The 25,339-nt window shown below is 53.1% G+C and overlaps 7 protein-coding genes across 7 annotated transcripts; 3 read left to right on the top strand and 4 right to left on the bottom strand.

Moving 5' to 3' along the window:
• Positions 1 to 4: 4 nt before the first annotated feature.
• J4E83_001371 (uncharacterized protein) lies at positions 5 to 1,297 on the bottom strand (the record flags this gene model as incomplete). Its single annotated transcript, XM_049328327.1, has 1 exon — positions 5 to 1,297. The coding sequence occupies one exon, from the start codon at positions 1,295 to 1,297 to the stop codon at positions 5 to 7; it is 1,293 nt and encodes a 430-aa protein (XP_049192845.1).
• A 1,893-nt stretch (positions 1,298 to 3,190) lies between these two features.
• Positions 3,191 to 5,905, bottom strand: J4E83_001370 (uncharacterized protein; the record flags this gene model as incomplete). The annotated part of the gene is made up of 3 exons (XM_049328326.1): positions 3,191 to 3,896; positions 3,944 to 5,734; positions 5,784 to 5,905. 3 exons carry the CDS (start codon positions 5,903 to 5,905, stop codon positions 3,191 to 3,193), a joined length of 2,619 nt encoding a protein of 872 aa, XP_049192844.1.
• Positions 5,906 to 6,579: 674 nt separating this feature from the next.
• On the top strand, positions 6,580 to 7,899 carry J4E83_001369 (uncharacterized protein; the record flags this gene model as incomplete). Its single annotated transcript, XM_049328325.1, has 3 exons — positions 6,580 to 6,627; positions 6,681 to 7,785; positions 7,835 to 7,899. 3 exons carry the CDS (start codon positions 6,580 to 6,582, stop codon positions 7,897 to 7,899), a joined length of 1,218 nt encoding a protein of 405 aa, XP_049192843.1.
• Positions 7,900 to 11,909: 4,010 nt separating this feature from the next.
• J4E83_001368 (uncharacterized protein) lies at positions 11,910 to 13,195 on the bottom strand (the record flags this gene model as incomplete). Its single annotated transcript, XM_049328324.1, has 3 exons — positions 11,910 to 12,089; positions 12,138 to 12,578; positions 12,629 to 13,195. 3 exons carry the CDS (start codon positions 13,193 to 13,195, stop codon positions 11,910 to 11,912), a joined length of 1,188 nt encoding a protein of 395 aa, XP_049192842.1.
• Positions 13,196 to 15,251: 2,056 nt separating this feature from the next.
• Positions 15,252 to 18,946, top strand: J4E83_001367 (uncharacterized protein; the record flags this gene model as incomplete). The annotated part of the gene is made up of 2 exons (XM_049328323.1): positions 15,252 to 17,418; positions 17,472 to 18,946. 2 exons carry the CDS (start codon positions 15,252 to 15,254, stop codon positions 18,944 to 18,946), a joined length of 3,642 nt encoding a protein of 1,213 aa, XP_049192841.1.
• A 272-nt stretch (positions 18,947 to 19,218) lies between these two features.
• On the top strand, positions 19,219 to 22,201 carry J4E83_001366 (uncharacterized protein; the record flags this gene model as incomplete). Its single annotated transcript, XM_049328322.1, has 3 exons — positions 19,219 to 19,508; positions 19,563 to 22,026; positions 22,082 to 22,201. The coding sequence occupies 3 exons, from the start codon at positions 19,219 to 19,221 to the stop codon at positions 22,199 to 22,201; spliced, it is 2,874 nt and encodes a 957-aa protein (XP_049192840.1).
• A 1,182-nt stretch (positions 22,202 to 23,383) lies between these two features.
• J4E83_001365 (uncharacterized protein) lies at positions 23,384 to 24,636 on the bottom strand (the record flags this gene model as incomplete). Its single annotated transcript, XM_049328321.1, has 3 exons — positions 23,384 to 24,247; positions 24,300 to 24,534; positions 24,608 to 24,636. The coding sequence occupies 3 exons, from the start codon at positions 24,634 to 24,636 to the stop codon at positions 23,384 to 23,386; spliced, it is 1,128 nt and encodes a 375-aa protein (XP_049192839.1).
• Between the last annotated feature and the right edge of the window lie 703 nt (positions 24,637 to 25,339).

Here is a 25,339-nt window from a genome sequence, read left to right as displayed (position 1 = left end):
GCATCTATTTGGGAACAGGCTTCTGACCGAAGCCGAGAGACTGGTTTCCTCCGTTGAAAGCAACGAGCTGGGCCTTGAACATTGTGTCACCGTAAATCTGCAGACCGGCGCCCTGGTTGCCTTGTACACCGCCGAAGCAGGTCGTGTTGGCCGCATCAACTGTGGCGAAAGTAATCTGGCTACCGGGGATCTTGGCCATGTATGAGTCGCCGATTGCGACACTCATGTCAGGGAGGGCAGTACCGCACGGGTAGATGAAGCCACCGACCTGAGCGTTAAGCTGAGCACCCTGGACTTGCGAGTAGTATGCCTCGGCAACCTGCTGGTCGACGAGCAGGAGCGATGTACCGGTGTCGGCGATGGCGTCGGAGCCTTGAGGGTTCTCGAAGAGCTGGTCGCCGACGGCAAACTTGGTAGAGCCGAACTGCCAGAAGCCAGTGTCAGCCTTGACTGGGATCCATGCCATGTCGCCTTCGAACTTTGTAGCATCGATCTTGCCGAACTCGTAAACACCGGTGCCATCTGGGTCAAGGTCGGCAGTGAAGACGGGCATGTCTAGGTTGGGCATGACGTTGTCGAAGAAGGTCTTTGCGGGGGTCTTCTTGGTTCCGTCGTTGACAGTGTTGAGGTTGGAGAATGCAAGACCGACGAGGCCATCAGTGTTGGTGTCCTGGACGAAAGACTGGGATACTTGGTTGGCTAGCTCGACAGTCTGACCCTCAACCTTGACACCTCCAATGGTGACAGTGTCAGTGCCAACGATACCAGCAGCGCCGGAACCGTCACCGTAGCTGATCTTCCACTGAGCACCGGCAGTGGCCTTGAAGGAAGTAGACTTGGATGCGTCGAAAGCGGAGTGTTGGCCGATCAGTTGTGGGTCGAGCTCAGTACTGAAACACCAGAGATCGGAAGAACCAGAGTCGAAGTCCAAGTTCAGGGTCTGGCCACCAATATCGACGGGCGACAAGAACAGAGCAGCGTTGTCCTCAGGGTTGGCTGCAACACTGCCAGTCTTGTTGCCACCAGTGGCAGCAGCTGCGGTCACGTTCTGGCTCTGCTTTGAGAACGAGATGAAACCCTCCTTGACCATGAAGTCTTCTTTCACCTTGAAGTTGTACTTCCTGAACACCTTCCTCATAGCAGCAGCGCCATTAGGTCCAGTCGGGTGAGCCCTGTTGATTTGCCTGGGAACTTTGAACGAGCGTTTTTGGAGACCCCTCTTGCGGGCAGGGGCGGGAGCGGCAAGCACAACGGCCGCCAAAAGAGTGACGAAGAATAAGAATCGTAGAGAAAACATGTTGAGCTGTTGAGCTAATGCTGACCGGCAGCCGGACTGGAAGAACCTGTCGTTTGGAAAGAAGAGAATGGGGTAAAGAAAGGAAGGTACGAAACGAAACACAACTTCCTCGAAAGAAACAGAACAGAAGGCTCGGCCTGATGGTAGTCCACGGTTCTCAAGGAGGGTGCGAAAAGAGTGCTTTTAAAGAAGGAACGTCTATGCGACCAACGATGTAGAGACAGTGAAACTCGAGAAGGATGAAACCTGAGCCTGCAATCCGAACCGATGCCGACGCATGATGAATGATCTGGGAGCGCTAACTCGACACTCAAGGCCAAGCTGAGATCCACGCGGCAGCAGACAAAACGCTACGCGTGCTGCATTGTCGATGATCCATGGGTAACATCAAGCCTAGCTCCTGTCAGGTTTTCAGGCACAGAAATCTAGAAGCCCGTCTAGTTGGCTACTAATCGTGCGAAACGGGGACTATGGGTCTAGATACGGCGATGTGATTGGCCCAACAGCATCTCGAGCCTCCTCGGAGAGGTATCGATAAGGCAATGGGGGTCGTTACGCGTCCAGCTTGACGCTGTTGAAGAAATGTGGAGAGAGCTAGCATCAGGCAGGGCTCCGACTGCAGGTACGTTTCAGTACCGTGGTACCGACAAACGTCAGAGTCGCACGAGAGGCTCTCGAACGGTAGTGCTAGCTTGCGCCTGGTGATGCTAGAAAGTTGTTTCTGTCAGCCACCTCATTTCAACTGACCATTGTGGCTGCTCTGGTGTTCTGGAGAGGTACGCCTCTTCTCGCCGAGTCGCTTGAAGTTGACGACGCGCGGTCATGCCGTCAACGAGCATGAACGGGTGAGCTGACGAAGCCCGGGGGACGGTGTTTCGCAATGCCAAGACCAGACAAGCTAAATGGGCATCGCCTCATGGATGAAACAAAGGGCCCGCCAACCCGCAACTCGAGAAGCCGGAGGTCTTCCCATGTCTCTCGTACATCCGGGATGTCAGACAAGCAGCCGCGGCGAAGCTTAACTGTCACGTTGCGGGATCGGATTTGCAGTTTCTCCAGGACCAACCAACCTGATGCGCGTCTTCCCAAACATGCTCCATCATTACAAACATGCTTCATCGCGGTTTCGCGCCACTTATCTCGGCAAGCAAACAGACTGGGCATCCGCCGATGCGAGGTTCATGTTTCGAACATCAAGGCTTTGAAGCTGTTGGTGAGGCCGGTGCGGCATTTTCCCTGATTTCGCAAGCCGCGACGTCGCGTTCAAGGGCGAATGGCCGGCGCCAGGCGGCGTGGATGATCGAGCTTCTCCACTTCATTCTTTGGTACAGCGGCGTAGGGGAGATTGCGCAAAGCATGATTGAGCGCTGTGGAGAATAGTCCGCACGCTGCGCAGGTGGCGTTGAGAAAAGCAAGTTCATCGTTCTAGACAAGCGAGAGAGGCTGTCGTCACGAAAGGGAACCGCAAGTGCACGGGCGCGGAAGAAAGACATTTCAAGGGTCTTGACATTGACAGGCGAGGAAGGTTGCATGAAATCAATGCATATATTCGAATATTGAATGAAGGCGCTTTTGTTCTATCATAAGGTGACATTCCTCCTACGTCGTCAACGCGCCGACCGATGCCTTTTCATCATGAGCACGACATCAACGCCCACCCGCACACCAAACTTCACCGCTGCCAGCTCTCAGATTTTTCGCTCTGCGCGAATTGTGCAACGTCCACACCACATCCAAGCGATGGGTGTGCAACTTGGTGTTGCACCTTCAAGTGCGGTGGCGTCCAACCCCTTGGGCATGAACTTCGTTCTCCGAACATCGGCCGCCTGCATAGGGCGATGCGTGGCGTCTGGATGGCGTTGGTATGGCTCAAATGTTGATCATCAAACGTGTTCATCCAAGCAGTTCCACATCTAGACCGATGGCCCTCATGAAGAGGTTCACGTTGGCCGTTCGTGCGCTTGCCATCTCAGCGGGCAAAGCTTTGCTAACAGAGACCGTCTCCATGACGCGGTCCTTGACGCCGAGCACCAACCTCTGTTGCTGCTCAGGACTGGCGCCCACACCCATTGCAGCCAGGAACTGCCAGATGTACATGTCGTCGGTGTCGTTGATAGTTCCTGGGAACAAATAAGGAAGAACAGGCTCGATGACGTCAAACAGACGGTTGTAAAGTGCCGTCCATTGTTGCCAGTCGGTAACCATCTCGGGAGCTGACTGCTTAAGAAGCTCGGCGCGAGAGATGAGGAATGTGAGGAGAGTGAGCCCGATCCTGCTTCGAGCCACAGTATGGAGGTTGGTACGGTCCAGAACAAGACCAAGAAGGCCGATGACAATGTTCAACGGCGCCTCTGAGATGTGCGCGTGGAGAGGCGACATGACAGTGCTAGAGAAAAGGTCAACCTCTTCTCGGATCGCTGCACTCAAAGGCTCCTCGGGTGTAGCAATAGCACGGCCGACTACGGAAAGGGCATCTAGGTGGACAACGATCATAGTGACAACGGTGATGCGCTCCTGTTCGTTGATGTGGCGGAAAAGTCGTGGAAGTACCTTCTTTCCCTTGGCGTGTGAAAGGATGGAGATGAACGGATGCGGTGTGCTAGAGTTTGTTAGCAAGAAAGAGGCTTTAGGAATATTATAACATACGCAGGGTTGATGGGCTCCATGATCTTTGTGTTCAACCACAGTTGCTGGTGGAGCGCTTCGATCTTCGAACGCCATTCCATGTGTGCCTGGATGGCTTCAGGAGGGCTGCTCTCTTGGATCGGCGGTGGCATTGCCCGCTCGTGGTCTTCCATTTGCATGAGTGTCTTGTACACCGCCTCGATGTTGCGAAGAGCCTCCTTCCGGTCAGCGATGGAAGATCGGTGGTTCTTCGGCAGCTTATCGTTCGTCTCTGGCCGCTTCAGGTTGAGCAGCGGTCGAGGGGTCTTGGAGTTGCTGAACGCAATCTTTCCAAGACTACCTTCCACAACAAGCTGCCTAGCCTTTGGTCTTGCTTTGGCCGCCTCAACTGCGCGCTGGATCTGTTGCTCCATGCGCTGCATGTGGTTGTCTCCGCCTCGGCCTTGTCTGCGGTTGCCAAACCTGTTGTTGGTCTGGAACAGGTATGTTTGAGCGAATTGGCTTGCTGGCTGCTGGGGGTTTTGGCGTGGCGCACCCCGGATCTGGGTGAAGACCTGATAGTAGAAGTCCTCTGCAATAGCTGCCTCAGGTCCTCTCTCCTCCAAATTGCCCGTCGCGGTCATCAGTTGCTGCAGCTGGATTCGGGTGATGAAGTTCTTGTCCTGCGGCGTCATCAGGCCGTTGTCCTTTGCTAGGAGAGCAATCTTGTGGTTCCGCTTGGCCCGCTTAGCATCTTCTTCGAGGAAGGCGGCACGCTCGGCCTCAGATAGCTGAAGAAGCTGCTCGGGGTGGGTGATGACCATTCCGGGGAACGACGGACCGCGGTTGTGTCCTGCTGGAACACCACGAGGACCCTGGGGAGCATTCTGAACGATAGGCTGGCCTTGTCCTGACAGACGGTTTGGGTTTTGCAAGATCTGTCGAGGCTGGGTGGGTGTGCCCTGGGCCTGAGCCTGGGGTGTTGCTTGGCGCTGCTGTTGAGCGCCGGGCTCGTTGGATTGGGGCCTTTGTCGCTGTAGGATGGTGGGCTGTTGGGGCGGCTGGGATCGGACGGGTTGGTCGGGGAGCTCAGCGCGGACCTGCTGCTGCTGCTGTCTAGGCGGCATTTGTTGAGCGGGCTGCTGCTGTTGAGGCCTTTGCAGAATCTGGGGCGCGAACTGTCCTGGCATACCGGGGTACTGGGGCTGTCCTTGGGAAAACTGTTGCCCCTGCTGCTGGGCGAATTGTTGTTGTTGCGCAAATCCTGGGAAGCCTGGAGGCGGGGCTTGTTGCACTGGAGGGGTACCTATTGACTGAGCGCGCATCATGGCCTCGACCTCTTCCATGCTCATGGCCTTTCTGGTGGGCGCGGGCTGTTGCGAAGCGGCGGGGGGCTGCGGCGAAGGCTGCCTCTGCGCAGCGGGCTGCTTGGGCTTGAGACCCCAGATATCGGCGCGCGCCTCTAGCTGAGGGATGTATTCGGGGTCCTTGTAGCTCTCATAGCCAGTGCGGTTTGGCTTCGACGCCTGGGGGACGGGTGGTCTCTGCTGGTACTGTTGGGTCTGCTGTTGCTGGTATTGCTGCTGATGGTGCTGTTGCTGCTGCTGTTGCTGCTGCTGTTGCTGCTGCTGGGGGTACTTCTGACGGGCCTGGTACAGCATCTGCTCCTCCTGCAGCGTGTTTGATACCGCAGAGGTCTGGCCGGCGAAGTCGAAGTGTTTTCCGACTGACTGCTGCGTGGCAGGGCCGCCGCCGAAGGTGTCGTCGTTGAGATCATCGGCATCGTCGTCGAGCTGATCGCCTAGGCCGTCGTACGTCTCCTCGAAGTCGATGCTGTGGATAGGGTAAGTGGGAGCTGTGGGCTACGTGAGACGCGACCTACACATCGTCATCGGCTGCCCCTCCACCCAGTGCGGCGAAGGCGTCGTGCTGGCCAAACCCGGGCGCATTGGAGGCGTGGCCGCGGTCTCTCGGGCCGCTGGGGTCAAAGCCGAAGAAAGACATGGTGGGCGGAACCCGGCGGTGGGGGGTGGTGTGGTGGTGTTTATGCGGCGGTCGAAGTGATATTTAACACGCGAAAGTGGTGACGTTGGGCTACTAAGTAAAGGCAGATTGGCAGGGCCGCGGTCGCATGGGCGCACCCACAAATAAATGGCGGCAGATGGGCAGATAATTCGCGACAGGGCGAATGACGCCGCAGGGTACAGTAACGGCGACGGAGTGGGTGGGCGAGGTTGTGCCTGTGGTACTGCGAACCCAGGTTGGCTCCATCGCGGCTTGCTCCCAATTGGCGGCCAGGCCCGGCCTTACCCAAAGAATCCGACTCCCTGCGAAGTGGCTACATTACTACGGCGCCCGTCGACGACTCCTATCCACCTCGTGTCCTCCATCCCTCACGTTGCCTGCCACCTCAACCTCGACTACTGGCTGATGCGCATTCCCCGCGTCTCGCATCCGCTCGTTTTTCTGTAGTCCTATACTCCGGGGAACCAACGCGCCGACAGCGTCCGTCCGGCACCACCCCTAGGGCTACCCGTAGACGTCTCACACCTCGTCCACGCCTCCTCCGTACCCCACACGTCGTCCGCAGCAAAGGCAATTGAGCAGCGAAAGTGGAGGGCTCCGACGTCACCGAAAAGAAGCAGCCCACAGAGCAGCCGCCTCAGGGCCATTCCGCCATGGCCGGCAACCAGCGGTATATCCGCTACCTTGTCTTTGCCGTAGTGGTACGTGCCGGCATCGTGTGACGACTGCGGAAGCAGCGACTGACCATACCCAGGCCCTCGTCCTCCTCTACTTCATCGGCTCCTCGTCGTCTGTGCCTTCCGCAAGCTGGCCAGTCTACCAGGACAACAAGTCGCCCGCGACTCCTCCCCAGGGCAACGCCCCCGTCGCCAACGATGAAGTCCAGCAAGTCACACCTGGCACTACGCCCAACGAGCAAGAGGGCCTTCCTCCCGCGACCGCCCCTGGCGACCGCATGAACGCGACCTTCGTCACCCTCGCCCGCAACTCCGATGTCTGGGAAATCGCCAAGTCCATCCGCCAAGTCGAAGACCGCTTCAACCGCAAGTTCCACTACGACTGGGTTTTCCTCAACGACGACGAGTTCGACGACCAATTCAAGAAGGTTACATCTGCTCTTGTGTCCGGCAAGACCAAGTACGGCAAGATTCCCAAAGAGCACTGGTCCTTCCCCGAATGGATTGACCAGGACAAGGCCGCCAAGGTCCGCGAGACCATGAAGGAGAAGAAGATCATCTACGGCGACTCCGTCAGCTACCGACACATGTGCCGCTACGAGTCTGGCTTCTTCTTCCGCCATCCCTTGATGCTCGACTACGAGTGGTACTGGCGCGTCGAGCCCAGCGTCGAGCTCTACTGCGACATCAATTACGACACCTTCAAGTTCATGGCCGACAACAAGAAGAAGTACAGCTTCACCCTCAGTCTTTACGAATACGTCGAGACCATTCCCACCCTCTGGGATGCCACCAAGAACTTCACCAAGCACTACCCCCAGCACATTGTTAAAGACAACGGCATGAAGTTCCTCAGCGACGACGGCGGTGAGACCTACAACCACTGCCACTTCTGGTCCAACTTCGAGATCGGCAACCTCAACTGGCTCCGCTCCGACGCCTACATCGACTTCTTCACCTCGCTCGACCATGCTGGTGGTTTCTTCTACGAACGATGGGGCGATGCTCCCGTGCACTCCATTGCCGCTGGTCTGCTACTGCAAAAGGACGAGATCCACTTCTTCAACGACATTGCCTATTACCACGTCCCATTCACACATTGCCCAACAGGCGAGCAATACCGCCTCGACCACAAGTGCTCTTGCAACCCCAAGGACAACTTTGATTGGAACGGATACAGCTGTAAGTTGCCACCATTCCTAGCCAATCCCCATATACTAACACAACGCAGGCACATCTCGCTTCTACGAGATGCAAGGCATGGAGAAGCCAGCAGGGTACGAAAAGGAGCAATAAGCGCTCAATCTCCCGTCTGTTCTACTTCGTCATACTTCGATCCGAACAACCTTCAATTTATTCCAAACTTCTTGACACACCGGTTCTGACTTATTGTCAAGCGCACCACTCTCGACTGCAGCCAAGGTTTGGCGTGTTGTGAAAATTGTCTTCTTCGTCATCGCTATACTGATTCTACTGGCCGCGTGCATCATCAGACGGCGGCGGCCTACCGGGCGGTTCAGTCAGGTAAATCAGGGAAAATCTTCGTTGCCCAAGTGGCCCTCGTAGGGATAGTCCAAACCGATATCGGTGTATACGTTTGGATTGGCGTTGGCAGCGGTTGATATTGTTGGCTGGTTGTTTTGGCACGGCATGCCCGACGTAGGCGAGGGAATGGCGGTCATCTATGTATTGTCTTGTTGAATCGATGTATGGGCATAGCTGATGACTGTAGACTAATGACCTCATTCATACCCAGATATCCTGACATCAGTATCGCATTTTCACCCATGAGTCAAATCGTTTTTAGATTCCGAGCGGCGTACATGCCTCCTGGCCCATGCTGCAAGTGTACTTTAGCCTTTCAAGTGGCGTGCATAGGCCCAACAACACATAAAGCTGAACTGCATCGGGCCCTTCCTTTTAGCGACACGGTAGCCATGGTCCCACGTTCATAGATGCGCAGCTCTCGTTGTATCTCGCAGGAGCTCTTTTTTGGATTATGGGTGCTTGAAGGCATTGACCATGGGAAACTTACATCTGCTCTAGGGCTGTCCCTGCACAAAAATCAAAAGATGTGTCTGCCATGAAGTAGAGGTAAAGACTGTATTGCTGTTACGTATAAATCCAAATAACTCCAATACGCCTGCCAGTCATTTTTTTTGGTGACCGTGATGACCGATGTCAATCGACCAGGGCGATGTTTTGATAAATTTTGAACGAGACAAAGGATCAGAATACGAATGAAGGACATGATCGAGTATCTTAGAGAACACAACTGGGGAATGCGATACTTTACAGTATAAACACAACGAAAACAATGCAACATCAGAGAAATCTGAAGGCAGGGGAAGGAGGGCGGTAGGGGACTGCTACTACAGCGGAGGAGGAACACCCTCGACTCCATAGCGTCGTATCCGCGGAATGCTTCACAGTAAAGGAAATATCTGATCGCGCCTGGCAGTCATTGACGAACATTGCCAAACGCTTTCGGCGAAAGAAGATGCAAACCTGCAAAGAAATGCGCTACATCATCTGAGTTCTTGAGCTCTAAGGGTTGCACACACGGAGAAGTGAAATCGACCTAAGCTCTACCCTAGCGCACGCCCGGTGACATATAAAGGTAGAAGGTCTCGAGAAGTTTTTGTAAAAAGGTGGTTGAAGGTGTACAACCTTTCCGACTCAGGAATAGGAATAGTTTCGACTGCCATATCAGATGGCTTCCTTCCATCCTCGTATGGCGTTCGATCGATGTGTGATTGGCATTGACTAAGTGGCATCCAGAGACTCGGGTCCCGCATCATTGTGTCTATTCTGTTTGTGTCTTCGCAAGTTTCTCTTCAGCGTAAGAATCTTGTTGCAGCCTGGTATGTCGCAGATGTATGTTTTGTTGTCATGTACTGTCTGCTTGTGCTCTCTGAGTGACTTTGCGTGTGGATACTTCTTTGTGCATGTCCCGATTCTGCATGCAAACACTCTCTGTACGTGAGCTCGCATGTGCCTCCTAAATAAGAAGTCAGAAAAGAAGTCCGTACACTAGATCCAGTCCGAGTGAAGATCTTGGAGTACTTACATGAGTTGTCGCTCGTTTGTGAAACCTTCCGTACAGTCTGGTTCTCCACAAGTATATCGAGAGGTGCAACGTCTGATAGGCACAGTAGGCGGATGATTGGTTCTTTTAGGAGCATTGTTTGGCAACAGGCTTCGTGACGTGTGCGGTCCGGACGGCAGCGCATTGAGTGTTGTATCCGCGGCTCCTCCTGGCGAGGATGAGTCCGAGATGAAGCTTCTGTCGGGTGAAGCTGAAGTAGAACCTTGAGACTTGAGATCCCCGAGTTGATTAGTAGATGCGGTAGTAGACGAGTATGCCATAGGTGATTGTCGATCGGTCATTAGATTCGAGAGGTCGATGGAATGAAAACCCTGGTTGCTAGACTCCAGTTCTTCGCTTGTAAACCAGCTTTCTGATATTGAACAATGAAACCATCCCTGGCCCTGTGGTAGGTAGAGTCCAGGAAAGTGGTTCAGATGATCATAGTGACTCGATATGGGTGCAGCGCGAGGCGGTTATAGCCTCGCGCTACCGAAGTTCGTATGGTTTTACTGAACGCGATGCGTCGCGCCGACAAGCGCTGTAGGTAGCTGGGTGCAGTGATCGGTACAATGGGGTGGTAGATTTCGATAACATCCCCCTCACAGAAGGGGGGCACTGATGCATTCATATACTGATCGTACCTAGCCTGGCCGGATGTTAGCTCCGCACAGTTGATTGGTGGTGAGAAGGGGATCTCACCGGCCGAAGGACGGAAAATTGGTCAGTGCGCGGCGGCATTCTGCACCACACCTCTCATAAGTTCGGAGACCCCCTCTTCTCAGCCACTCACCCACCGACTTCCAAGCCCCCTTCTGAACTCACTGAGACCCCCCAATAAGAACACGCCCAATATGGGACAAGCGATACCCTTGACAGCTTGCGCATACTGGCTGAAACCATCCCTCATACCTAGGTAAGTCATGGCAGCCGCGCCAGCGCATCATCAATGCATAAAAAGCCTCGAGTATACGGAGACCCTCATGAAGCCTTCCAATCGTATCGTTTGTGGTCAAAAGAAAGGTGCTCTCTGTCAGAAGCCTCACTTATCATTCCAAGGTTATATACGGAGACCCTCAGCCACGGCGAGGATCTACACCAGCATCGGCTGATAGCTGCAAGGTGCATTGCACACCTGAAAAGGTACAGTGTGTATTGATCAGAGATTTCCATACGCCTGAGGCATGATTCGTGGTCTCATTGGTCGGACGGCGCGCTCAGTCCGTGTACCACACAGGCACCATGCATCTTACCCCACTAGATTCCCTCAGACTCGGTGTTGCAAGCCCAAGAGACCCTCCATTACTTTGCCTGGGTATACAGAGACCCTGGCTTTCCATCCACATGCATCTTCACGGGCTCGAAAGAGTCAAGCATGTTTTTCCAAGGAGGACTTCGGTGACTACCGAATGTGTGCTGATCTGAAGTGAAAACCGTAGCACAGCCTTTTTTCAACAGGCGGCAATGAGACCCTCCATAGTTCTTACAAGGACAAACAGGATGCGAATAGGCATAAAGACATGTCCATTCTCTTGATCGCTCGTGTTTGAGGTCTATATATGTTGTTGATTTGCCCTCTTCATGCCGTCTAAGCCAGTCAATTAATCAATTCACCATGCTAAACAACTCGAGCGCCTCCAAAGAATGTACCAAGTCCAGGTCAACACCCCAAGTGGGAGGAACAGATGATAGCTTGCACCAAGCAGCAGACATCACTGCTTTCTTGGAGCGAAGGACCAACCGTACGCTCACTCCTCAACTCCCACCCGCAAAATAGTCCTAGATAGTGACTAACACAGAATACTAGACGACCGCGTTGCAGTGCCAAAAGCTCCTTGGGATGTAACCACTGGACTTTACACACGAGTAGACGGAACCACAGTCTACATCAGCAATCCGCATCACTTCCAACCTAGCATTGGAACACATACGAGCACCGAGTTAGTGACTGGATATGAAGCTATTAGTGCTGGTAACTCTCAGTTACCCGGTACTAAGTAGGCAGCTTTGGAGTGGCGGCCATGGTAGGTTGAGAGCATCGAGGATGTTTACGCTGCGCTATTGGCAAACGAATGCGAGATCTCCGAATGAAGGCAACAAGCACATGAACATAGGAGTCTAATTCATATGTACTCTGTACTATCATGCTCGCTAAAGAACGCTCATACCATCAAAGCCCAAAACCATTCGCCCGCCATGCCATGATTTAACAAACCGTTCAGTCGTTGTAGTTCACAACACCACTCCCATCCTTGTTTGCCTTGCGAATCCCATACTTCTCACTCAACTCGTCTTCCTGCGACCGGCTGTTTGAGTCCAGATATGGCCGCTCGGCACGAACAGTCACTCGGACTGCGTGCCGACGGTGAGGTGCAAACCCGTAAGTTGCGGAGTGATTCTACTCATTGTCAGCTGTGCATCATGTTGAAGAAGAAGCTCAACATACCGTAACCCTGTTATCCCAAAACGCGACATCCCCCTCATTCCACTGAAACCTAGCATGAACCTCAGGACTAGTCGCCACAATCTCCGTCAAGAAGCTGATGATATGGTCCGACTCCGTCTTTGGCACACCAACAATCTTGGTTACAAACCCAGGGTTGAAGAAGATGCTCTTCCAGCCCGTAACGGGGTTCGTCCGAACGAGTGGGTGTTCGGTGGTGACGGGCTCGCGACGGACTGTTCGGCCGAGGTCGCGTGAGCCTTGGGCTTGCAGCTCAGCGGAGTGGAGAGCAGTGAGCGATTCGAGGTACTTTTGCATGTGGGGTGAGAGCATGTCGTAGGCTGCGTATTGGGAGGACCAGAGGGTGTCGCCGCCGCCGCCACGGGGTGGGCCGGTGAGGACTTTGAGGGATGTGTAGGAGGGGGGTTGGAGTTCGTATGTTACCTGGTTCGGGTCAGTAATGTGTCTCTTTTGATGCGGTGTAGAGTTCTTACATCAGAGTGCCAAAGGAACGATGGTGTGAACAGAGCCCTTAGGTCTGGGCTATCTTCGCCGGTATAGATAACGTGGACATCCTCCAAGCCCTCACGCTTCGGCACACCAGTTGTAGCATGCTTGTGCAGTTCGCCAAAGTACTTTCCCAGCTCCCTTTGCTCATCGATGCTGAAGTTTTTCTGGTTTCGGAAGAACACAACCCCACGCGTGGCGATCAGTCGAGCCAGGTCGTTCTTCTGAGCATCTGTGAGGTTTGCAAGATCAACGCCATGTATCTCAGTACCGATCTTTGGATTATAGTCAAAGACGTCTGTGGCGGTTGCGAGGAGGTTCTTGAAGTTAGGATCGCCTAGTTGACCTTTGTCGGCGTAGGGGATTTCAGTGTAGGCTGGCCATGTGATGTTGGGGAAGTGTGGCCGTAGGTCTTCGTATTTGTACGGTTCAGCATGCTTCTTGACAGTGGTACGCCCAGGCACGTAGCTGTGGGCGTTGCTAGACTTTGGTGTTGGGAGATTTGTTGATGTAGCGGTGGACTGGTAGTGGGGTTCGACGAGTCCTGGCGCCATCGTTGTTGTTGGGATAGATAGGATATTCGTATGATTACGAATACTGTGCAGTACACAGCAGTAGGTTATTTCCACTCAAATGAGACGTGCTTCTAGAAGGTAATACAATAAGTATGGCAGTGGAATGTGGCTGCCAGTGGACGCTGGTGGATGATGCCCTGGTGTGTCTTCAACTGACGAAGGAAAGGTATGTTAAGATGAGGTCTCTAGAGATTGGTAGATGAATGATGAACACCCAGAGACAAGAAACATGCTCTTATATGTACTACCTCAGTACAGTATACGTGTGATTCATGTCACCGTGAGTTACTGCCATATCGGGCCAATTGCGCCATCGCACACAATATAACAGCCGATCGAGCTTGACGCTGAGCCGCATGCCACTAGCATCGAGCTGCAGCCGCATACGGCCAGAGCATGCAAGGCACAAGATACTGAGCTGCAAGTCCAACACTGCGAAGTTGATGTATACAGAAGAAGTTGAGTGTGAAAACCGTTATCTTTTGGCATCCCGCCTTCCAATTCACGTTTGCCGTGAATTATAAAGCCAAGAGCTTCTCTCTTACTGTACTTGCAGTAGCAGATCACAGTGGAATGTTGGAGTTGGAGTGAGATCGGCGCTAGTGAGATGATGCAATTTGACGCGATCCTGTGCTTCGAATTCAACATCGTGGTGCTCGGACCACCTTATAACGCCGACGGCCCTTTCCAGGATATTGACCACCCCTCACTCTTGCTGAAAGTCGGTGTATTAAGAAGCAGACTTGCAGATGCTCTCGAATCTTCCATTAAATCGCAGTGGGAGACGTAACAAAGGCCTCGGTCACATGGAAGTTGCGGCTATGCGATGATGCTATCGTATCAAGTGACGTTTCCACCTCTTACTTGTTCCATTGTCCGTTTTTATAGTCCCCATACCAGAGCACAATATCTCAAGCATGTACCTTCACTCGAACCCTGCGATGTATGATGCCAGTGTTCCGTGCGGGCCGCACCTTGTAAAACCCACTGATAGCTGGCACTTCCTGGAAAAACCCCTCCAGGCATCAGCAGCACATGATTGTGATGTGCGTTGGTTGTTGAGATGAGGTTTTACTGAGTTCCATGGTTGCGATACCCTGAAGCCAAGGCTTACGTCCGACGCATGATGAGATCCAGTCAAACATTTGTCGATACACCAGCAAGATGTTGTTCTCAATCGGTCGACTTGGGTCCGATGAATGGGATGGGTACACCGTTCACGTTCATCCATTGAATCGAACTTCCACCAGGTTTTTGTCCAGCTTCCACTCGTGTCCTTGCAGCAGTGTCCGGAGCGTATGTATGCGCCTTTGTGCCCTCACTCATTGTGCCCGCTTGTCCCATTTCTGCCTGCTTCGCTATGCGCGCTCGTTCGATTATTGGGTTCCAGTAAGAGATGAATCGATAACCCCCGTAATTGAAGAGGAGCAGGATGAACGAAGTCTTCAAGGGTTGCTGTAACATTCTCTCGTGCGTCCTCTGGATAAACTGGTGTATGCGTGCAAACACCATCGTGACAGTGATCGTGAGTATTACGAGGTACGCCGAGACAGCTGAAGGATTAAGCGACGCGGGCGAAGAACTGGATGTCGGTGGTCGAAAGATCCATAGATGCAGGACATCGTGGAAAGGAACGGCGCCAGCGCGGGGACTGGAGCCTAGCGCGAAATCGCCGCCGAGCCGCATCAACTTTCTTGACGATCCAACACCTTCAACCATTCACACCACTCTTTCGCAGCCACACCGGGAGGAAGGAAGAGTCGTCGCGTAGCATTCTCGCGCGACATCTCCAAACCTAGAAACACCCAGAATTGTCCCTGCGACCGCGGCATCCCCATATCCTACACCCCGACTATCCAAACGAACGCGCGCCGCGCGCGAGGTCACCTCATACAAGAAAAATAGACGGAACATTTGGAAGCCTAAGTTGACGTTAGGCCATTCACTTTGCATCTTTTCAAGTGGATGCAGTCTGCAGACAATATCCTACACTCCAATATTCCAAAGAAAGCGCGCCACGGGCCAGATCGCAGCCATGGACGATCTCGCGAACCTCGAGTTCTTATCGCTCGTCTCGAAGGTCACCTCAGAAATCCAGAATCACGTCGGTGTTTCGGATAAGACGCTCGCCGAGTTCGTTATCGATCAGCACGCGAACTGCAAAGGCGTCACAGACTTCAAGAACCAGCTGGAGGCCATGGGCGCAGAATTTCCCCAGAGTCTGGTGGAGAGCATTGACCGTCTCATCTTGACGCTTCATCCCAAGTACAAGAACAAGGGAGCAAAGGAATCTGGCGCAAACGGGCAAAACGGCACCGATGCGACAGACCGCAAAACGCGCGTTTTCAAGGGCCTGGCGATCCCGGACAAGGACGTGGAATACGAGGTGGCAGACGACGAGCCCGAGAAGGAAGCAACACAGATCGACGCATTAGACGATACGTTTGCGATGCTGGAGGGACTGGCAGGGAAGGGGCCAAGCAGTAAACCTAAGGAGAGGTCGCGGAAAAGAAGCATGAGCCCGTACGATAGCGACGACGATATGAGCAGGAGTAAGCGACACAGGCAGAGAGACCGGTCGTACTCTCGCTCGCGATCGAGGAGTCGGCAACGAGGCAGACAGCAGAACGACGAGCTGGTCTTCGAGGACGAATTTGGCCGCACGCGGACCGTAAAGCCAAACAACAAGCAACGAAGCCGCAAGAAGTACCGCGACGAAGATCTAGACGAATTCCGACGGCCGCCTACCCCCGAGCTTGACGACGAACCCGTGTTATACAAAGTGTACGATGGTAAGGTCACAGGCGTCAAGGATTTCGGCTGCTTCGTCAATCTACAAGGCGTGAAGGGCAAGGTCGATGGGCTGGTACACGTCACACAAATGATGGAGGGCCGGGTGAACCACCCTTCCGACCTCGTATCGAGATGGCAAGAGGTCAAGGTCAAAGTGATCAAGAATGAGAATAACAGGATTTCGCTGTCGATGAAAGAGGTGGATCAGCGGACCGGTCAAGATCTTGATCCTGGCAAACGCATAGCATCCTTCGGCACAGGCGCAAACTCCCAAGGACTTGGAGGAATACCAGGACTTGACAGTTCCGTGCCAGTCGTGGAGGACGGTTTCAACAGTCGCAAGAACGGAATGCGGAAGCGCATGACCTCACCAGAGCGTTGGGAAATAAAACAACTCATTGCTTCCGGTGTAATACCGAAGTCCGACTACCCCGACATCGACGAGGACTTCAACGCGCACATCAATGGCGAAGGCGGTTTTGAAGAAGAGGAGGATGTTGATATTGAAGTCCGTGAGGAAGAGCCACCCTTCTTGGCCGGCCAGACCAAGCAATCCCTGGAGCTGTCACCGATTCGAGTTGTTAAAGCGCCTGATGGTTCGCTCAATCGCGCTGCAATGGCTGGTGACACATTAGCGAAGGAGCGTCGTGACCTCAAACAGCAGGAAGCCCAGGAGAAGGCCGCCAAGGAAGCAGCGAATGTTGACTTGAGTAGCCAGTGGAACGATCCAATGGCCCAACAACGACAATTCGCCAGCGATCTTCGCAACACCCGCACGAACGAACCCAGCCAAGCGCTACCGGAGTGGAAGAAGATCTCCACGAACAGTAGGGAGACCTCATTTGGCAAACGTACAAACATGAGTATCAAGGAGCAACGAGAGTCGTTGCCCGTCTTCAAGTTCAGGAACCAACTTCTTGAAGCTATCGCCAAGCATCAGATCCTGATTGTGGTCGGTGACACTGGATCCGGAAAGACCACGCAGATGACCCAGTATTTGGCCGAGGCTGGCTATGGTAACGAGCTGGTCATCGGTTGTACTCAGCCTAGGCGTGTAGCAGCCATGAGTGTCGCTAAGCGTGTCGCTGAGGAGGTTGGCTGCGCTCTCGGTAATGAAGTTGGTTACACGATCCGTTTCGAGGATAAGACTTCGCCAGACACCCGTATCAAGTACATGACGGACGGTATCTTGCAGCGTGAGATTCTCTTGGACCCCATGCTGTCAAAGTACAGCTGCATCATGCTTGACGAGGCCCACGAACGTACAATCGCTACTGATGTCTTGTTTGGACTGCTAAAGAAGACACTCAAACGACGCCCGGATATGAAGCTCATAGTAACGAGTGCCACTTTGGATGCCGACAAGTTCTCGGAGTACTTCTACAAGTGTCCCATCTTCTCAATTCCAGGTAAGTTTCGACTCCACGAAGTGTATGTGAGACAGATACTAACTTCTCTGCAGGTCGTACTTTCCCAGTCGAGGTTATGTACAGTAAAGAGCCAGAGTCTGACTACCTCGACGCGGCGCTGGTCACGGTCATGCAGATCCACTTGACGGAGCCAGCGGGCGACATCCTGCTGTTCCTGACAGGTAAAGAGGAGATTGACTCCTCATGCGAGATCATTTCAGAGCGTATGAAAGCTTTGGGTCCAAACGTACCAGAATTGATGATTCTGCCTATTTACGGTGCCTTGCCGTCGGAAGTGGCCTCTCGTATCTTCGAGCCTGCACCCAACGGCACGCGCAAAGTCGTCATTGCTACCAATATCGCTGAGACCAGTCTGACTATAGACGGCATCTACTATGTCGTGGACCCTGGTTTTGTCAAACAGAGTTCCTATGATGGAAAGCTAGGAATGGATCGTCTGCAGATTACCCCGATTTCGCAGGCCCAGGCTCGCCAAAGGAGTGGACGAGCAGGTAGAACAGGACCAGGAAAGTGCTTCCGTCTGTATACCGAGGCCGCATTCCAGAACGAAATGTTGCCGACTACGATTCCGGAGATCCAGCGCCAAAACTTGTCAAACACGATTTTGATGCTCAAGGCTATGGGCATCAACGATCTGTTACACTTCGACTTCATGGATCCACCGCCTACAAATACCATGTTGACAGCCCTGGAGGAGCTGTATCAGTTGGGCGCACTGGATGACGAAGGCCTTCTAACGCGTCTCGGTCGACAGATGGCTGACTTCCCAATGGATCCATCCCTGTCAAAGTCACTTATCAAATCCGTTGAGCTTCAATGCTCAGACGAGATCTTGACCATTGTCGCCATGATTAGCGCTACTCAAAGCGTCTTTCATCGTCCACGCGACAAGCAACAACAAGCCGATCAGAAGAAGCAGAAGTTCAACGATCCTTCAGGAGATCATATCACCCTTCTCAATGTGTACAATGGTTGGAAGCAGGGTGGATTCAGTACGCCGTGGTGTCAAGAGAACTTCGTTATACCCAAGAACATGCAGCGTGTGCGCGACGTGCGAAACCAGTTACTGCAGATTATGGCGCGACATAAACATCAAGTCGTTTCATGCGGTCGCAACACGATCAAGGTTCGGCAAGCGCTGTGCTCGGGCTTCTTCCGCAACTCCGCACGCAAAGATCCTGCCGAGGGCTACAAGACGCTCGTTGAAGGCACACCCGTCTATCTGCATCCTTCTTCCTCACTGTTTGGCAAGCCTGCCGAACACGTCATATACCACTCACTTGTGGAGACGACGAAAGAATACATGCACTTCTGCAGTGCTATTGAGCCGAAGTGGCTCGTTGAAGCAGCGCCGACGTTCTTCAAGGTTGCGCCAACGGATAGGTTGAGTAAGCGAAAGAAGGCTGAGAGGATTCAGCCCTTGCACAACAAGTTTGCAGGTGAAGACGATTGGAGATTGAGCGCGCAGAGGAGGGCTGGCAGAGGTGGTGGCGGAACATGGGGTTGATCTTGACCTCGGGAGTGTCTTAAGATTAGAGAGTGTGTAAGATACCTTTGGACGTTGATTAGCATCTATTGAGTTAAGATTTACTGCCTCTTCTTTGTGTGGCCGTGTTTAGTGTGCAGCTCCCTGCTGTTCTTCGCGTGATGCTTGGATGGAGTGCACAGACCCACACTTACTTCCCCATTCGGACAGCGCGACCGCGTTTTCGCGTGTTTACCGTCCCCGCGAGACTCCTGTACCAACAGCACCCCACATCAGATACCCATACACACACCATGTCGTCCCTACTCGATCTCGCACTGAATTCGGATGCCGCGCCCACTCCCTCCAGCGCGTACGGCAACGATGCACGGACACCGCAGATGCGATCTTCGTCTGCGAGACCCCGCGGACCCCCCTCTGAAAGCGCCGGCGCCAACAGCGATGTAGAAGGAGACCCTGATGACGAGATTATCGGAGCGCGAGTACCAGGCAGGCGCACAAATGCCCCGCGAACAGACATCCCCAAGGTGGTGGACGTGACGGGAGAGACGCTCTCGTTGCGGTTCCAGGAGTTCCTCGAAAAGTGAGCTCCATGACAGCAGTCTTCATGCTGTCGAATATACTAACGAACAGATAGCTACACAGAAGACCCATCTTCCTCGGCTCTTCCCACATCGAGCGCCGTGCCCACCACAGACAAGTACTACATCGCCCAAATACGGGGCATGCGACTGTACGGACTCTCTACCCTCTACGTCGACTACACACACCTGCTCAGGCACGAAGATGGCATTCTTGCCGCGGCCATCGCGAGCGAATACTACCGCTTCCTGCCATACATGGTCCGGTCGCTCCACAACCTTATCGCAAAGTACGAGCCCAAGTACTTCCGCCAGCACAAGCAGCCCGCCTCAACTGCCTCTGCTGCAGGCACATCAAACTCCGGCAATGCTACCAGTCAAAATGAGAGCCTCAACGAGAAGACCTCGAACCAGCAGACAGACAAGCTGTTCACCCTGGCTTTCTACAACCTCCCTCTCGTCTCCCGTATTCGCCAGCTACGCACCACATCAATCGGCAGCTTGCTTTCCATTTCTGGCACGGCAACACGAACATCTGAAGTTCGACCAGAGCTTTCAATGGCCACCTTCGTATGCGAGATCTGCAACACCGTCGTACCGAACATCGAACAGACCTTCAAATACACCGAACCGACACAATGTCCCAACATAACCTGCATGAACAGGGAGGGCTGGCGTCTCGACATCCGCCAGTCGACATTCGTAGATTGGCAGAAAGTGCGCATTCAGGAGAACAGTTCAGAAATACCCACCGGCAGTATGCCCCGAACCATGGACGTCATCCTACGAGGAGAGATGGTGGATCGAGCGAAGGCTGGCGAGAAGTGTATCTTCACCGGTACAGTGATCGTCATCCCAGATGTCAGCCAGTTCCGCGTACCAGGTGTGCGTCCACAAGCCCAAAGAGATACAGCGAACACGACGCGAGGCAACGATGTCGGCGGATCAGGTGTAAGCGGTCTCAAAGCACTCGGTGTTCGCGACCTGACGTACCGCATGTCCTTTTTGGCGTGCATGGTCTCACCGGATCACTCTACTCCAGGACAGACCTCCAACCACCATTTGACAGGTCAGGCAAGCAACATTCTCGCGTCTCTTGGTCAGGGTCAGATTGAGTCAAATGCGACAAGTGGCGAGGAGGCACAGGAGGAGTATCTTGGGACTCTGACTGCTGCAGAGATCCAGGATCTCAAGGACATGGTACACAAGCCCAACATCTTCATGCGATTGGTCGACTCGATAGCGCCCATGGTCTATGGCCACCAAGTCATCAAAAAGGGACTTCTCCTTCAATTGATGGGTGGTGTGTCGAAGGAGACACCTGAGGGAATGGCGCTGCGTGGAGACATCAACATCTGTATTGTTGGTGACCCTTCGACGTCGAAGTCACAGTTCTTGAAGTACATCTGCAGCTTCCTTCCTCGCGCTGTCTACACATCTGGTAAGGCGTCTTCGGCTGCCGGTCTTACAGCTGCAGTAGTCAAGGATGAGGAGACTGGAGAGTTTACGATCGAGGCCGGTGCGCTCATGCTTGCTGACAACGGTATCTGCGCTATTGATGAGTTTGACAAGATGGACATCGCCGATCAAGTCGCTATTCACGAAGCTATGGAACAGCAGACCATTTCTATTGCAAAGGCCGGTATCCAGGCCACGCTCAACGCGAGAACCTCTATTCTTGCAGCAGCCAATCCCGTCGGTGGACGCTACAACCGCAAGACAACGCTACGTGCCAACGTCAACATGTCTGCTCCTATCATGTCACGTTTCGATCTGTTCTTCGTCGTGTTGGACGAGTGCGACGAGGCTGTCGACCGCCATCTTGCCGAGCACATCGTTGGTATCCACCAGCACAGAGACGAAGCTGTGGACCCAGAGTTCAACACTGAGCAGCTGCAGCGCTACATCCGGTTCGCAAGGACATTCAGACCAGAGTTTACTGATGAGGCAAGAGAGACGCTCGTCGAAAAGTACAAGGAGCTACGAGCAGACGATGCGCAAGGTGGTATCGGTCGCAACAGCTACCGCATCACTGTTCGTCAACTCGAGAGTATGATCCGTCTCTCAGAGGCCATCGCCAAGGCCAACTGCGTCAGCGACATTACCCCCGAGTTTGTGAAGGAGGCATACAACCTCCTCCGTCAGTCCATTATCTCAGTCGAGAAGGACGACGTCGAAGTTGAGGACGATGATGATGAAGCGTTGCTCGCCGCGGCCGCCGCTGCAGAACAGGAGGCCGATGCACCGATGGACGACCAGGAAGACGCCTCTCGAGACCGAACAGCGACTCCAGCCGTTGCGCCGCGCGAGAAGACCAAGATCACGCACGACAAGTATGTCGCTATGCGGAACATGTTTGTCAAGCGCGTCAACGAGGACCAAGAAGAGACGCAAGACGGTGTCGAAGAGGAAGAGTTGCTGATCTGGTACCTCGAACAGAAGGAGAACGAAATGGAGACGCAAGAGGACTTGGAAAGGGAGAGGGCACTCGCCAAGAAGGTGCTGAAGAAGGTCGTCAAGGTATGTCGAAACCACATAAAACTTTTGATGGTCTGTGTGCTAATAAAAACCACAGGAACAATACCTCATGTTGATCCGGGGTGAAGGTCTCGCAGACGAGCAGGGCCAGGCTGAGGGCAATGACAAGGTGGTGTATGTGTTGCATCCAAACTGCCCGATTGAAGACATTGCGTAAGCGTTGTTGGGTATTTGATGAGGATGTTGCAGATGACCACGTGCGTACATCAATTGAGCTTCGGCCTTGTTTTAAGCGTTCGCATAGCCATGTAGTTGTCATGAGAGCTGAATTTTGGATACCGCAGTGGCGCATGTTTGATAATGTTATACCCAAATCTGACACTTCAAACATATGATTCATTTTGTTGATTTATTTTGATTGAAGGAAAATGATCGGGAACGCGATCATGTATGATGTGCTGCTCCTCTTGCAGTCTCATGTCCAAGGTGCTGTATGTATTTTGGATAAACCCTCAAGCTATTCGGAGGTGTGAAGACGAAGGAAGAGAAGAGGAGAAACACTCTTTTATACAGCTACTATTTTGGAGACCGCAAAGGTGGACATGGATCAGAATGAACTGGCTTTTGGCGCCGTCTCTAAAGTTGATGAGGGTCAAATGCATGAGAGCAAAACACGCTGGTTTGGGAGGTCCGATCCTCTACCACCCCATGACAATGACGTTCTCTTTTTTTGGTCTTTTTGACGTTTTGCTATTACACGTGTTGGAGAAGTGAGACAGAGCTACCAAGAGGTACGGTTCATACGTTCTCCCCAATATGCGAGGGCTGACTAGGGAAAGGCGGGATTTGGCATCATGATTGAGCCAGGAGTTTTTGAACATTTCACACATCGGCTTGTGAGTGGGTAATTTCTTGTAAAGAGTTTTTGTAAGACAGCACCTCCACACATGGCAGCGTGAACTCGAAATTTTCTCGCCAAAAGCTGTCTTCTCACATATACTGTTAGTTATATATTTTCTGAAAATCGAGGAATCGAAGACGCAAGGTGAGAGAAGAAGCAGTGTGCGGCGAACACGAGATTTTATACTGCACTCGTGTTTGGAGATAACGCTAGGTACGAGTCACGGCTTAGCTGCTTCTTTTTTATCATGCTGTTGGTGTCAATATGTTTTGAACATTACGTTTTTCCAAAGTTTAATAGTGCTGAGGATTTGGGGGTAGTCTGAGCTCATATCGTGATGTTCAAGTATTCGAAGTTTGCGTTTCTACCCTATCTGGTTCAACTATTATGTCCAGCATATCTATGTAAAATAATAACGCTTCAGCGTTCATCTCTAAGATGCTAATGCAGGTGTCACTTCCTAGAAAGCACATGCCCTTCCATCCTCACTCCTCTAGCTCAAGCCTTCTTGTTCTTCAGCGCGTCGACGAACTCCTTTGGTGGTTGTTGCTCGTAACCCTCTGGGTTGTTCTCTGTCCACTTCCACAGGTCGGCGCAAGCATCTTCCAGTGTGAACTCTGTCTTCCAGTCTAGCTCCTTGTTCGCGAGTGTTGGGTTCGCTGTCAGGTCGAGCACGTCACCCTGTCTCCGTGGTGCAACCTCGTATGGCAGGTCGCGTCCGACAACGGTGCTGAAGGCCTTGATCATCTCGAAGACGGTTGAGCCCTTGCCAGTACCCAGGTTCCATGCCTTGACACCGGGTTGTTGTTCGCGCAGGTAGTTGAGCGCCTGGAGATGACCCCGCGCTAGGTCGAGGACGTGGATGTAGTCGCGGATCGCTGTGCCATCCTTGCTCTTGTAGTCGTCACCGAAGACGAGCAATTTGTCGCGCTTGCCGATCGCAACTTGCGCCAACAAGGGAAGTAGGTTGTATGGTACACCCAGAGGGTTCTCGCCCATGATACCGCTGGGATGCGCACCAGCGGGGTTGAAGTACCTCAGTAGCGCAGCGTTCCACTTCTTGATCTCCTTCTCGTCCTTGCCGGCTTTCTTCGCATTGTTGCGCTCAGCCTCGATGGTATCTGTGATGGCACCCTCGATGGTGGACTTTGTGCGGCCGTATACGTTGGTCGGGCCGATGGGGCAGTGTTCGGGGATCGGGATCATGTTGGGGACGCGCGTCGCGTCGCCATAGACGGTCGCGGAGGAAGAGAACACGATGTTTGTGACGTTGTGCTTGACCATGGAGGATAGAAGCGCAATGGAACCACCGACGTTGACGCGATAGTATGTCAGAGGAATCTCGCCAGACTCTCCAACGGCCTAGGAGGCGTTAGCTTGGGGTTGCGAGACAGTAGTTGACAAATGGACGCACCTTCAGCGCAGCAAAGTGGATGACATTGTCGATGTCTGGGTTCTCCTCGAACACCTTGTCGAGCGCCGCCTCATCTGTGACATCGCATTGGTAGAAGGCAGGTCGCTTGCCGCAAATGAGCTCGATGCGGTTGACGACTTCTGGGGACGAGTTGTAGAGGTTGTCGACGATGACGACTTTGTAGTCGGCTTCGAGGAGGGCAAGAGCTGTGAAAGAGCCAATGTAGCCGGTACCACTGAGTCATTGTTAGTACCAATTGCCCATGATGCTGTCTTGAAGCTGCGTGGAGGGGTGGAGGGGTAGCTTACCCGGTGACGAGAACGGATCCTACAACCATTGTGAGAACTTGAGGAATGTGAAGTAGAGAATGTTTCTGGGGGTCTGTCGCTCTTATGCGATTCGGCGACTGCGTTTGATTGCGAGGTTGCAGATATATAAAAACGCGGCAGCACGAGATGCTGGGTTCATGGGCTGTGCCACTAGGAGAGAGAGAAGAGCCGCGTGCGGATAGATTTCCTCATTCGGCAAGGATGGTCTGGCTTGCTCATAGCCATCGCCAGACATGTGTTTCCCATAGACTTCCACGATCTTCTAATGTTTAGCATGTTGATTTCAATTGAACACATGTATGCGCAGCAGACAGATGTTACGAATTGGAGACGTCCCCAGGTTGCACCCAGCTACCGCTTCATCATCTCGTGTTCTGCTCTGCCAAAATGCTGGGAACATGTGTTGCGAGGACGGTAGACACAGTGTCTATCATGTGCGATACAATCATATCGAATTTGGTAGAGTTGTAAGAGCAAGGGCTGTGACAGTGTGGGCCGATTGCGGGTGAGGATTGCCTGTCAGCCCTGTAGATCATGATAGCAACCCACCCACAGTCCATGAGTTGCTGCGAGGACTTGACCAGCCACTCCCCGTCTTTTGGCTACATGCGCCAGTCACAGATTGGCCGTACGACGTATCCTTTGGACTAAACTTGGGTGACGCAGGTACATGCGAGCAGGCGGAATAAGCGTTGTGGCTCTCAGGGTCTT

This window comes from Alternaria metachromatica (assembly GCF_023757995.1).
Source record: "Alternaria metachromatica strain BMP 0045 chromosome Unknown scaffold_2, whole genome shotgun sequence".
Lineage (NCBI taxonomy): Eukaryota > Fungi > Ascomycota > Dothideomycetes > Pleosporales > Pleosporaceae > Alternaria > Alternaria metachromatica.
The sequence above is the reverse complement of the archived record's forward strand: the minus strand, read 5'-3'. Positions and strand labels throughout refer to the sequence as shown.